At 41.1% G+C, this 12,918-nt stretch overlaps 1 protein-coding gene and 1 long non-coding RNA gene across 3 annotated transcripts in view; one reads left to right on the plus strand and one right to left on the minus strand.

The window, feature by feature from the left end:
• Positions 1 to 12,422, plus strand: part of Grm5 (glutamate metabotropic receptor 5) — a 308,427-nt gene extending 296,005 nt beyond the window's left edge. For both annotated transcript variants that reach the window (XM_050127222.1, XM_050127224.1), the window contains one exon: positions 11,509 to 12,422. In XM_050127222.1, coding sequence (XP_049983179.1) covers positions 11,509 to 12,397 — 889 coding nt within the window. In that variant the 3' untranslated portion in view covers positions 12,398 to 12,422. The remainder of the gene's footprint in view (positions 1 to 11,508) is intronic.
• Positions 1,531 to 11,608, minus strand: LOC126491506 (uncharacterized). The gene is made up of 4 exons (XR_007589407.1): positions 11,485 to 11,608; positions 10,751 to 10,863; positions 6,954 to 7,060; positions 1,531 to 2,337 (listed from the first exon to the last, which is right to left on the minus strand). It is a non-coding gene; the product is annotated as an uncharacterized lncRNA (long non-coding RNA).
• Positions 12,423 to 12,918: the final 496 nt, after the last annotated feature.

Here is a 12,918-nt window from a genome sequence, read left to right on the forward strand (position 1 = left end):
GTTCATTAGTTTCTATAATAAGAGAAAAACAAATTAAAATACTTTCTGATGAAACAAGTCAAGCAGAAAAAGAAGACACTTGCTTTATAGTCAAGAGGTTAAAACTGTAATGATGTCAAGTGAGTGCTGGATTTTGTAGAGTACTTTTTGCTTTTATTCTCCCTTTATACTATGGACAAACTCTGGCAATTGTATACACTGCACTTTGTTGCGTGCCTTTTAGGTAGGAACTGTGGAAAAGTGAGCAGAAACTAGACAGTGAAGCTGAGTATTCTGAAATTTGATTTAATAATTTTATCTAATTCCATGCCTCTTAAACCAATTTAAACTTATTCTTCAGCACAGTTTTGTTTTAAGATGTTGGCTCATTGCTTATACATAAAACAGGATGCCTTATACATACAGTAAATTCTAAAACATGTGAAATGAACTTTCCACACCTAACAGCTTTTCACCATGATGCCTTGCCTACCTTGGATATTTGGCATAATGTCCTTTCAGTCACTTTGACTTGGGCAATTTTGTTACGATTCATACACCTGAGTTTTCCTATCTGCAGTAATAACACCTGTGTATACTGAACACTTAGGATTGTAGAATTTGCCTCATTTCACTAACTCTCTCAGCCTGCAATTTGACACCTGGTCCCATTCTAAGCACTAGACATGCACACAGCTCCTGCTCTGGGGGTGTTCTAGATGTAGTGTGGGAGTTAACTTGCGAGTAGTAGGCCCAGGTCGGAGAGTGATAGGACACACAACTGTTGTGAAGGTCGAATGTGACATCACAAGTAAAAACAATTCGAGAGCAGTGAAATTCTATTGAAATGGAGCATTACTCTCTCAGGACTCTATTGCCAACCCCTATCCTGGGTTTTATGCATGGTTTATCATATAGCTGAGTTCCCAGACCAACCCACAGATATAAACAACTATATTTTGTTTTTGTTTTTCTTTAATAATTTGCAATGTGAGTTTGGTAGTGATTCTGAAAAAGAAATAATTTCCAGTTTTGGAAAAACATACACAAAACTAAACTTCCTTCTAATCTAAGTTGGAGTACTTGACACAAAGCTTGGAACATATATGTCATGATGATCTATAGTTTAGGCTTCAGATTTCAGAGCTAGTAGGTGAATCATGATGGCTCAAAAGAAAGCAATAAATTTAAGTAAGAACCCTGCAGTGGCTCAACAGGATGACAAACTTTCGCACAAACGCAATGGCACTTTCTACTTGTGAGTTACTGACTCTTTAAGGGAACTTGGGTGCAACTGTTGTGGTACCAGTAGCATAAGGTACTTTAACAACTTCTGAATAGACTTTCTCTTGCTGTTAAACCATAGAAGATATGACAAAGTGGTTCTTCTATGAGAATTTGTTAGAGATGAAAGGAGGAAAAAAGCAATTCTCATAGAAATATATAGTCACCGATAGTAGAGATAGAAGAAAAATCCACATGAGAACTGACGGAAAGTTTTTTTTTTTTTTTTTTTTTTTTTTGCATTATACGTGGTGGAATACATTCCTCTGTCAAATAAGCAATAGGCACCTTGGTGGATTTTGTTTATCCATGTTACTTAAAGTTCCTAGTCTTTAGAATACATTAATGCTCACTTTACTTGAAAATCATTCCTGGAAACATTTATTGTTTCAGTAGCAACTTTTTTTTAATGAAATCTTCTTATGTTAAGAAGAAAAACCCAATAGGAAAAGCAAATGTGCTTTCCCCCCTAGTTTTCCTGCCAGTACATTCCATTCCATTTTCACTCTTTTCACACTCGTTTATACCTTAGCATCATGGCACAGCAATCCTATAATATCAACACTACCTCTTAACACTGTTTTACTTGAGTCACTTCTCTGCTCTTCAATCTCTAAGGGCCAATTAACTTTTTTTTAAAAAAAAAATGAGGTTTTAAGATCACTCTGTATGGAGGTGGTGCTATATTTGAAACACCACCATTGAGTGAAGCAGTGGAGAAGGTTCAAGAAGTAGATAATGGTGCCTAAGGTCAAACAACCTAGAAAAAGAAGATCAAATATACAGCATTAGATACACCGAACTCTTACAGCAGATAAAATGTTCCAAATTCTGCCTTTTGAAGCTTTGACTGCTACTCCATCCCCACATGGTCAAACAAGACTATTGGCTATCTCTTGAACATTCTGCGTGGGTTTCTGAAATTTGGATTGTGCTTCTTTGAGGGAAGAGCAACGTCTTTCACTCTCGCGACATTTCATTATGTTCCATCACTCACTGAAGCCTGGATGTCCTTCATCCATTGTGGGAATGTGGCTTCCTTTGGCGAATGCTGCTGGCAATGTCTTTTCCATCCTGTAAAGTTTTGAATTCTTTGTTATGTGTCATGTATCAAAGCTCTGCAAATTGAAAGATTGTCCTTGTGCCCCACGATTCCTCAATGTCTTTGCCCTTCACTGCCTCCCACCTCCAATATTCCCCCTCATAAAAGTTCTAAGAAAAGGAAAAAACAACTCATCTCTGACAAAATATTGTGACTAAATACTGATAGCCGTCTTTTGTATTTATATTTTCTCTTGGTCTCATTTCTCTCTCACCTTTGAAATATGTCTTACTTGTTAATAATTCTCATCTACAAAATCAAAAGCATTGGGGTAAAGGAAGCACTCCTCCATTGTGGATGGGAGTGCAAGCTGGTACAGCCCCTTTGGATATCAGTATGGCCATTTCTCAGAAAATTAGTGAACAACCATCCTCAAGACCCAGCAATACCACTTTGGGTATATACCCAAAGAACGCTCAATTGTACCACAAGGTCATGTGCTCAACTATGTTCATAGGAGAATTGTCTGCTATAGCCAAAACCCTGGAAACAACCTAAATGCCCCTCAACCAAAGAATGGATAAGGAAAATGTAGTACATTTACACAATTGGAGTACTACAGAGCAGAAAAAAATAATGATACCTTGAAATTTGCAGGAAAATGGATGGATCTAGAAAACGTCATATTGAATGAGTTAACCTAGACCCAGAAAGACAAATATCTTATGTACCCATTCAAAAGTGGCTTTTAGACATAAAGCAAAGAAAAACCAGCTTACAATTCACAATTTCAGGGAACCTAGACAACAGAAAGGATCTTAAGAAAGACATACAAGGGATCTAATCTACATAAAGTAGAAAAAGACAAGATCTTTTGAATAAATTGGGAGCATGGGGAATTGTGGGAAAGGGCAGAATGGGACAGGGGATGGGAGGGAATCATATACGTTCATGTAAGATTCCATTGGAGAATTTTTTCCTGTTTAGGATGTCTAAATTTTAGATAGCTTCTTGTTTAGGGGTGAGAGACCATGTCCACTTTCCTCTGTCAGCACTGAGATTCCATCTGATTTGAACCTACACAGGCCCTGTGAGTCCTGCCTTCATCTCTGTGAGTCATAAGTATATCAGTCCTCTTATGTCTGGAAGACACTGCTTCCTTTGAGTCATCCACCCTCTGGGAACCTTCTCATGTTTCTGCCTCTTCTTCTGCACATAGCCCCTGAGCTCTGATTGAAGAAGTTGGATGAAGAAATTCCATTTAGAAAGGAGTGCTCCAAAATCTCTCACTCTCTGCACATCGTCCAGTTGTCTGTCTCTGTGTTAGTTCCCATCAGCCACAAAAAAAAAAAAAAAAAAAAAAAAAAAAAAAAAAAAAAAAAAAAAAAAAAGAGTGATGTTAGGAGAGCTGTGAGCTTTTTGTAGGATGGAAGCCAGTGAAGAAAGATGGGCTGTGAGCAGAAAGGTAAACAGGCAAACACGTATGGAAAAAAGATGGAATTGTTTCAGAAATTTCAAATATCTGAAAAAACGGCAAAGACCAGAGAGTTTGGGTGTGAATTCTAATTTGGTAGAATAAAGAATAGAGACCATAGATACTGAAATAATGTGGGGGTGTTAGTATGACTTGAGCTGCTGGAAACTTGATTGATAAGTTATATCATGCAAGGAAAAGAGGGGGTTCAGCTATGAAATAGAGATCAGCAAATCTAGTCACAGAGAAGTCAAGATAAATAGCAAAGAGTTTTCATTTAATATAAAACCAGATTGGTAAAGAGAATAAGGAAACACAGTATTACTCCCATCTCTTCAAGGAAGGTCTTTCTCAAAGTCCAGGCAGAAGTAAAAATGATATTCGTTCAAACATCTTTCATTGTCAGATCTTAGATTCCATAACATAAACTTTAATAGAATCTTCAAACTGAAATGCTGATGAGATTCTCATAGCCAAAAATTACATTGGTATCAGCATCACTGTGAGCATCTAAGTCTCTTCCAAGGATGTATGTGTTATGGGTTTCATAAGCAAACTCGCTTGCTTGTTTATGCAGGTCTCATAGTCCTACCCAGATCACACTGCGTATCTCTAAACTGCTGAGTACAGAAATAGGCAAAAATCTTAGAGCACTGCAGCCTTCCCATGGACACAGACACTCCTACACCAGGACTACACCACCCTGAGTACATAGGCTGGTGTTGACAACTATGTGATGAACAGGCCCCCTAGAGGGCAGCAGAGTCCCGTTCAATTAGAGACTTTCAAAGCAGGTGTGTGGGGTGGGGGGGGGGTGTTATGAGGCCCTTCCCTGTTGGAGACTCTTGAGAAAAGTATACACATTTATGGATAAAGAACCAGGGAAAGGCCAAGGAATTTAAGGAGCTCAGCAATATAAAGAGGAAAGGAAGCAATTTTAAATTGGTGGCCAGGCATTGAGAATAAATAGAGGGTGGGTAGCTAGGTGCTGTCAAAGGAAACCAAGCTACTCTGCTTGGTGAATGCTGCCACCCAGGCAATAAATACCACTTGCTGATTGGACATTATTTACCACATTTTCTTTTTCTTTCTTTGTTTTTTTTTTTTTTTTTTTTTTTTTTTTTTTTTTTTTTTTTTTTTTTTTTNAAAAAAAGTTTTGCTGGTGATGGCTGAGCAAGGCACTGATCAATGGATGTAACATAAGTCATTAGGAGTCATTTTATTGCTGTGTTCCTTTAACAGAACAATAGTACACAGTCTTCTATGGGGCCATTCTCTTTCAAACCACCGTACCCAAAATTCTAAGATAGCCCGACTGTTGATTACTCATGCAATTAAAATATGCACCATCGATTGAAATTGAAAAAATTAGTCATAGAGGACAGCCCAGAAAAGTGGTTTTATTGTTTTAAAACACGAATAAAAATTGAAAACTGCCATGTAATATTAACATGCATGGGTATTGGTTTTGAGTGCCTTCGTCAAGGCATCTAGACGTTATCTCTGGCAAAGGTTCGTGTCTGGTCAACTGATGCTATCAGAATTAATGACCAGCATGGTATGGAGGAACTTTCTTGCTTCTCTGAACAACCATATGACTAAGAAGTACTGAGACATGTGGTAAAAACAATATAAATCAAATTATTAACCTTACCTACTTAAAGCACAAACTATCTCCAAACCTTACCTAATGTATTTCTTCCATAAAATAAGGAAAGGAAACATTAATGTGTGTGTGTGTGTGAGAGAGAGAGAGAGAGAGAGAAAGAGAGAGAGAGAGAGAGAGAGAGAGAGAGAGAGAGAGAAAGAGACAGACAGAGACAGAGACAGAGAGATCTGTTTGTGTGCCTGTGTGTGTCTGTCGCTGTGTGTCTGTTTTTAGTTATCTGTCTGTGTGTGTGTGTTTGTGTGTGTGTGTGTGTGTGTGTGTGTGTGTGTGTGTGTATGTTTAGTTATCATGGGCATTGATAGGGAAAGTGTAAGTCATGATGTGGCATTTGTCTCATATGGACATTTATTATCTTCAACTATGTAGGGTAAGCAACCTAATCTCACTGAATTTACCATCTCTTAAAAGGCCTATAATGGCATTGATCCCCCTCACCCTAACAATCAGCTCTCCCCTGAACGTCCTTTATACAGCACTATGCACATAGAAGATGGTGTCATTTGAGTTTGGCATCTGTGTTTGGTAATTGAGTCCTTACAGTTAAGTGTTTTCTGTGAATATGTCTCTAATGCATACATCACCAGAGATATCAAATTGTTTCTATCACTTATCTTAGTTTTTACATACATTTATGCTATAATTGAGGAAACTTATATAGATCAGGCCTTCATTTTCATATTATATTATGAACTATATTATGATATTATAGTGTGTTTCTTAACGTAATTTTAAAACTCAGGATGTCAACGTTTAAGCAAAGCTCATTTTTTTTACCTACTTCAGAAAAGTCTGAATATAAAAATGTTGACCTCTTGTTTTTCTTATAAAACTTTAGCACTTTGTAGTTCAAGAAAAATAGAAAGTAAAGTATATTAACAAAAGTGTTTTTTTTTTCTCGAACAGCGTAAGCACTATTGCAGATTTTCTGCTTGTGTTAGACTTAATTTATTAATTCTCTCATTAGCCTACTATTTTCTAATATAATTCTACAGGCATCATTAGCTAGGGATATTTCAAGTTTCTTACATTTTTATAAATATTTTTATCTTAGGCAGTGCACAATTGCAGTACAATTCCCTTCTGGCTAACCTCAAAATCAAAACACACAAACAAGGAACTTCATTAGTGAAGACCATTTTAAAGAAATATCTTTTAGGGAATAAATTTGATTATTTTTATGTCCTGAAATACCATAAGTTAGTAAAGCTCTAATAAACCATTCCATGAAAAAAAAAGTTAAGGTTTATTTTAATTCAATGAAATGAAAATTACAATGCTTATATGCTTCCTTTTATCATACCACAACCCTAAATTAGCTCTGGGGAAGGACAAAAACCACATAGATTGTTCAGCTGCCTTCAGTAGAGGCAGAAACATTATATATTCTCCAGCCTCTTGTGTTGGTCAAACTCTGATGTTGCTGCCTGATGTTGACATGCTGGGGCAAGATGCTCCAATTTCCTCAGATAGAGCAGATGAATAGGGAGACAGGAGAGATCACCAACCTGGCACTCAGAGCCTGTTGCAATGAATGAATTATGTAAGTGTCCTACACAGAAGGGGCGAAGAACAACTGTTGAAAATCCAAGTAAAATGTACCATTTTGGCGGTCCTGTAATGTAAACAACAGGAATGAACCAATCAATGATAGCTCTATCTCAAATAACGTTACAATTTCTTTCTTTCCACAATGAAGAGAAAATTGCCATAAAAGGGAGATGTTAAATACTTCAATATATACTTTGAAAGGGATTAATGCTCTTCGAATGAACAAGAAGTGATGTTTTCCCCTCTCCCCAACTGGAGGGACTGTCTTAGCCTGCCCCTTCCTCTTTCACTTCTCTTTTGAAATTCAGTACATGTACTGGGGAAAGGTTAAAAACTAGAGACAAGTAAAGGAAAATCCCCTTGCCTTTTTTTTTTTTTACCTCTGTCCACTAGACCAAAGATATAATCCTGCAACTGAAACAACGCTTCTCATGAAGTAACCAATATATGTTCCTTCATGTAGATAATGAATAGCCCTCTGTAATTGCAGAGGTGAGACACTTGGTTGAATGCCAAGCGATCATCTGGGTTCCTCCTAGAGGTAATGTGAGCAGATGTTTATTCTTCTACTCTTTGCTGGTAAGGAAAGAGCTTAAGTGGTTGGTCTGTCAAGATAGGTCTGAGTCCTACCTCTTCTCCATTACCCACACTGTCTCCTGTCTCCATAAACTTTCACCACTGAGATAAATCACTAAAACCAGTGTGTGTGTGTGTGTGTGTGTGTGTGTGTGTATGTGCTCATGTAGTTCATACATATATGAGTTAAAAAATGATTGCGATTTTCATTATAGATATCAAGATATGTTTTTACGCTTAGTTAATAAAATGTCTTTGTACACACTACAAAATAAATGACCTAAAAACAAAAGTATTGAATTTTACTGATACTCAGTGTTTAAAATGTTGTTGAAACACATGAAAATATAAACATGTTTTAAATGAAGTGCATTGATCCGGCTAATTATTGCCTACAAGAATAACTTAAGCAATATTCATACTCTGTACAAGTCACTAGATGTTGTGAGTATGGCAGTGAACAAACGGTGCCTTTAAGGCATCCCACCCAGAAAGTGAGGAAGATATAAGACAGAGGCACTACATGCCTAAATGCTGGGGTCATGAGAATCCAACTGAGTAGGTGTTGGCTGGAGAGATGCTTTTTATAAGACAATTAAGCTGAAACAAATAAGGAAGGAAGAGGGAGGGAGGGAGGGAGGGAGGGAGGGAGGGAGGGNNGGGAGGGAGGGAGAGAGGGAGGTGGAGGGAAGGAGGGAAGGAGGGAAGGAAGGAAGGAAGGAAGGAAGGAAGGAAGGAAGGAAGGAAGGAAGAAGTTAATTGAATTGATTAATTGCGGTGGGTGCAGATCAGGGGAGGGAAACAAGATGTGGTTAAGCAAAAGTGGAAGAACAAGACAGCAGTGGAGAAGGCAATGAGAGCTGTCAGGAAGAAAGTGGAATGATGATGTGATCCCCCTAGAAAACAGTGTAGGATGATAAACTTCAGTGTGGCTTTGGCCACAGGAATTTGGAGCTCCAATCAGACAAAGCGGAAACAGCTAGGAAGACTATATAGAGTTACAAACTTATACTTTCCCTGGAATTCTCTTTTCTTTAAACCTACTAAATACAGATTTCTTTTCTGACACGGTGTGTTCACATGGAACAAGAGACACCAAGTCTTTACCACACCATTTAACCTGCATTGGCTCGTTTAAGACTCAAGATAACTTTTACCAAATGAACAAACTGCTTCTTGATGAGGTATAGGACTATTCTATAGCCCAAGCATCTCGGATGGCAGATCCAGAATTAAAACCCAGGTTTTAAGATCTCTTCTTCTCTATTGCACTTCCATGACTGGAAACACTGGACCTGTTAGCGGAAGAATCTTATTAAATAATTGCTTATTTAGATTCTTCTGTCATAGAACAGAGGAGTTAAGGCTGTTGTCTTCATGGTAACTACATTCAACAAAGAAACAGACTGATGTGAGTAGCTTTTCTTTCTTAACAAATTCCTTTTTACTAGGGAAGAACATTTTGTTCATGTTTCAGAGAGGAAAGAAGGTCTTATTAATAATTGGACTATACTGCTTGGATACCTTCTATATCATATTGCCTTAATTCTCTCTGTCCCCCCTTAGGATGATTTTCTTACACATTTACTCAAAGTTTTTCTAATATGCTAGCTCCCAGCATGACTATGTATGAAAGGAAAGACTGCCAATGTTAACATAGATGCTATAGTCTATCACAGTAAACTGAAGGCCAGAGACAAGGAGAGGGAGGAGGAGAGTGGGAGAGAGTGTGTGCATGTGTGTGTATGTGGTGTGTGTGTGTGTGTGTGAGAGAGAGAGAGAGAGAGAGAGAGAGAGAGAGAGAGAGAGAGAGACTTTTAAAAGCAGATGTTCGTATGACCTTCCTACTAGAAGCAAAAGAATCCCTAGGGTAACACTTAGAAGAACTGGTCCAGTCACTTTTCTGGTTTCCAACCCATGTTTTTTTTTTTTTTTTATTAAAAGGGGTGCAGTGACCTGAAAGTCTAATTACCACTCTCCAAATGTCTGTTTCTTAGGCTGCTGGTAGCAGAAAGCAGGACTAGTTGACAGCCATCCTCCGAATCAAATCCCATAAATAACCCGGGCAATTACTCTGTGCTGTGCTGGAGAAGTTGGTGGGCACTTGGGAGGAAAAGAGCAATGCACTATGAACCCCAAGTCGGGTGAATGCGAAGTGGAGCTCTAAGTACCGAAGCTATTAGAAGGAAAGCCGAGCGTATGTCATCACTCCTGCTCCTACAGATGTACAGCTATCTTCAAACTCAGGAATGACTCACCCAGTCTTACCAAAAGAGCGGCGGGGTGGGGGACACCACATGCTGAGCTCTAGAGAATACTAGGTTGCAATACATTGGAATAATCAGACAGAATGTGAGTTCACAGGAAGGAGCAGAGAAGGGGAAACTGCAAAGGGCAAAGGGGTGATGACACAGTATTACGCAGAATAAGAAAGAACCAAGAAGAACATTGCTGAGGAAGCTGTGCAAAAGCTGGTCTGGCGTCAGAGAAATGTCTTAGCTCAGTTTGTCTGGCAGGAGTAAGCAGGGAACCTCAAAGTGTCTGTGCCTGACAAAAATCACCCTTGCCTTCCATCAAGGAGGCCTAAGAATTAAGAGGAACCCAGAAGACGAGAACCGGTTTCCATCAGGGTGTCTCAGCTTACAAAACACCTATTGCAGAGTCACTTTAGTGGGAAAGGCCTGGGACAATATTCTAATATGAATTGAGGCTTAGGCCCAATGCAGATATCAGAATTTCCTGAGGGCACACTTGGTATTTGAGATATATTCCATTGATGAGTCTTATAAACAATTAAGTTTGTTACTCCAACTAAGTTTAGTGATAACCACTGCTTGAGAGAGAAATTTGCATTCCTGAACACATACTGGACAAAGGTGACAGACATCCTCCCATGTTCAAATTAACTTCATGGGGATTCACAAAAGGCCCCCCCCCCCCGCCCCATGAGTTATCCTTGCAAGGCATGCAAATTCTGCTGGCCACCAACTTGTTTCTGATGGATGCCCTGCAGTCTGGTGGCTACCTGCCCTTTAGACAGAAAGAAGGGTTATGGATTCTGAAGTCCAGGCATCATCACCACCATCTTTGTCAGAGTAGCTCAGAGCACCGGGCCAGCCCGGGAGAGGAAAGACTGCAGAAGGCCTTCAGAACCTCCCGGCAGCAAGGGGATGCTCACCAAGACGCAACTGTAGATCGCAGTGCTAGGTGCTCAAGGCAAAACACCACGCTTTCCTCTGACGAAATGATTATTCAACTTGCAGGCCTAAAACAAACTTATAAGAAGGACTCCTGTGGTGTAGAAACATTTAATTAATTAGAAAATTGCATGTGTGTTCATTAAACTTGTATTTTCCAGCAGATAAGCCAGACTAAATAAAACCATGTTCAAAATCAAGCGTTCACGCAAGCAATTCCTAGGGATCTATGCCCACCTGCAAAATAAATGCTGAGCTGGAGCCACTGTCTGCTTCTTGGTAATCCCGACTCTCACCTTTCCCTCCCTCTCCTAACTGCTGGTGAGTTGAGGTCTTGTTTTAATTAATGCCTCCATCCGAAGGCTGCTAACCCTAAGAAGCCTGCGGCTCTGTGCCAGCCTTCTCTACAGATAACATCATGGTGCCAACCTCCACATCTGTATTTGCAGCATAAAGCATTGCTGCACTCATGGTGAGGTATGAATGCCTGCGGAATACTGATAAATGAATGGTCCTTTATCCTAATACCTACGCTGGCATAATACAAATGAAGGACAGATAAAGCATCCTTTAACGCAAACACATCTCTTCCCATACTGTTCTGTTGGGTCGTCTCTTCAAAGATTACAGTGTCCTTCCTGCTCAGGTCCCCATCACCTCCCACCATTGGGGAAGCCATGTGGAAGCCTGCTAGGGTGCATGCTGATTCACTCACTTCTCCACTCTCTTCTCTCCGCAGCTCCAATGGAAAATCGGTGACATGGGCCCAGAACGAAAAGAGCAGCCGGGGGCAACACCTGTGGCAGCGGCTCTCGGTTCACATCAACAAGAAGGAGAATCCCAACCAGACAGCGGTCATCAAACCCTTCCCCAAGAGCACCGAGAGCCGCGGGCCTGGTGCAGGGGCTGGTAGCCCTGGCCCTGGAGCGGCAGGCGCTGGTGGCAGCGCTGGGTGCGCAGTGGCAAGTGGCCCCGAGCCTCCTGATGCGGGCCCCAAAGCACTGTACGATGTAGTAGAGACAGAGGAACGCTTCCCAGCAGCTGCCAGGCCGCGCTCTCCGTCGCCCATCAGCACTCTGAGCCACCTCGCTGGCTCGGCAGGCCGCACAGATGACGACGCGCCCTCGCTGCATTCAGAAACTGCAGCGCGCAGCAGCTCCTCCCAGGGCTCGCTCATGGAGCAGATCAGCAGCGTGGTGACTCGTTTCACCGCCAACATCACGGAGCTCAACTCCATGATGCTGTCCACTACGGCGGCGCCCGGGCCAGCTGGTGCCCCTATCTGCTCATCATACCTGATCCCCACAGAGATCCAACTGCCTACAACCATGACGACTTTCGCAGATATCCAGCCACTGCCGGCCATCGAGGTGACTGGAGGAGCTCAGCAGACCTCAGGGGCATCACCGGCCCAGGAGACTCCTGCAGGAGCTGAGGCCGCACCAGGCAAACCAGACCTGGAGGAGCTGGTAGCCCTGACTCCGCCGTCGCCCTTCAGGGACTCGGTGGACTCGGGGAGCACCACCCCAAACTCGCCAGTCTCCGAATCAGCCCTCTGTATTCCATCATCTCCCAAATATGACACTCTCATCATCAGAGATTACACACAGAGTTCCTCGTCGTTGTGAACCACTGAAAACTTCCCCCGGGATCGGCATGAGCAGCAGAAGACCTTGGTGTCACACATGGGCGCAGCGACACCCAGAGCCACCCCAACAGAGTACCTGAGGTGGACGATGCCAAGGGCACACACAGTGGAGACACGAGATCAATAGTGCTATTTCACAACAACCGATGACGACACCAACCACACATCTTCTGGCATATTATCTTCTAGTGGCCTTAGAAAAAAACATGGGCTTTTAAGAAACACTGCTTCTATTTGTAGAGTGCTGACCAGGATGGGTTGAAGCAGTTTAACAATACCAAGTGCTTTGGGTGGAGGCATCAACGGTGTGAGTAGCACCCTGGACCGTGAAAAGTGGAGTTAATAAGCAACTGTAAACAGTTTTTGTTTGTTTACTTCATTTTCCCAGAAGAGTCTTTGATTTACCAAACACTGAATGTACATTTTCTAACAAACTCAAACATCTGGGACCAAAAAGTTAATCTTCCTGTCTTTTCCTTCCTTTCCCGGTCCTGCCGTGTA

This window comes from Alexandromys fortis, unplaced genomic scaffold (assembly GCF_014885135.2).
Source record: "Alexandromys fortis isolate MF-2015 unplaced genomic scaffold, M_Fortis_MF-2015_v1.1 scaffold_272, whole genome shotgun sequence".
NCBI classification, from domain to species: domain Eukaryota; kingdom Metazoa; phylum Chordata; class Mammalia; order Rodentia; family Cricetidae; genus Alexandromys; species Alexandromys fortis.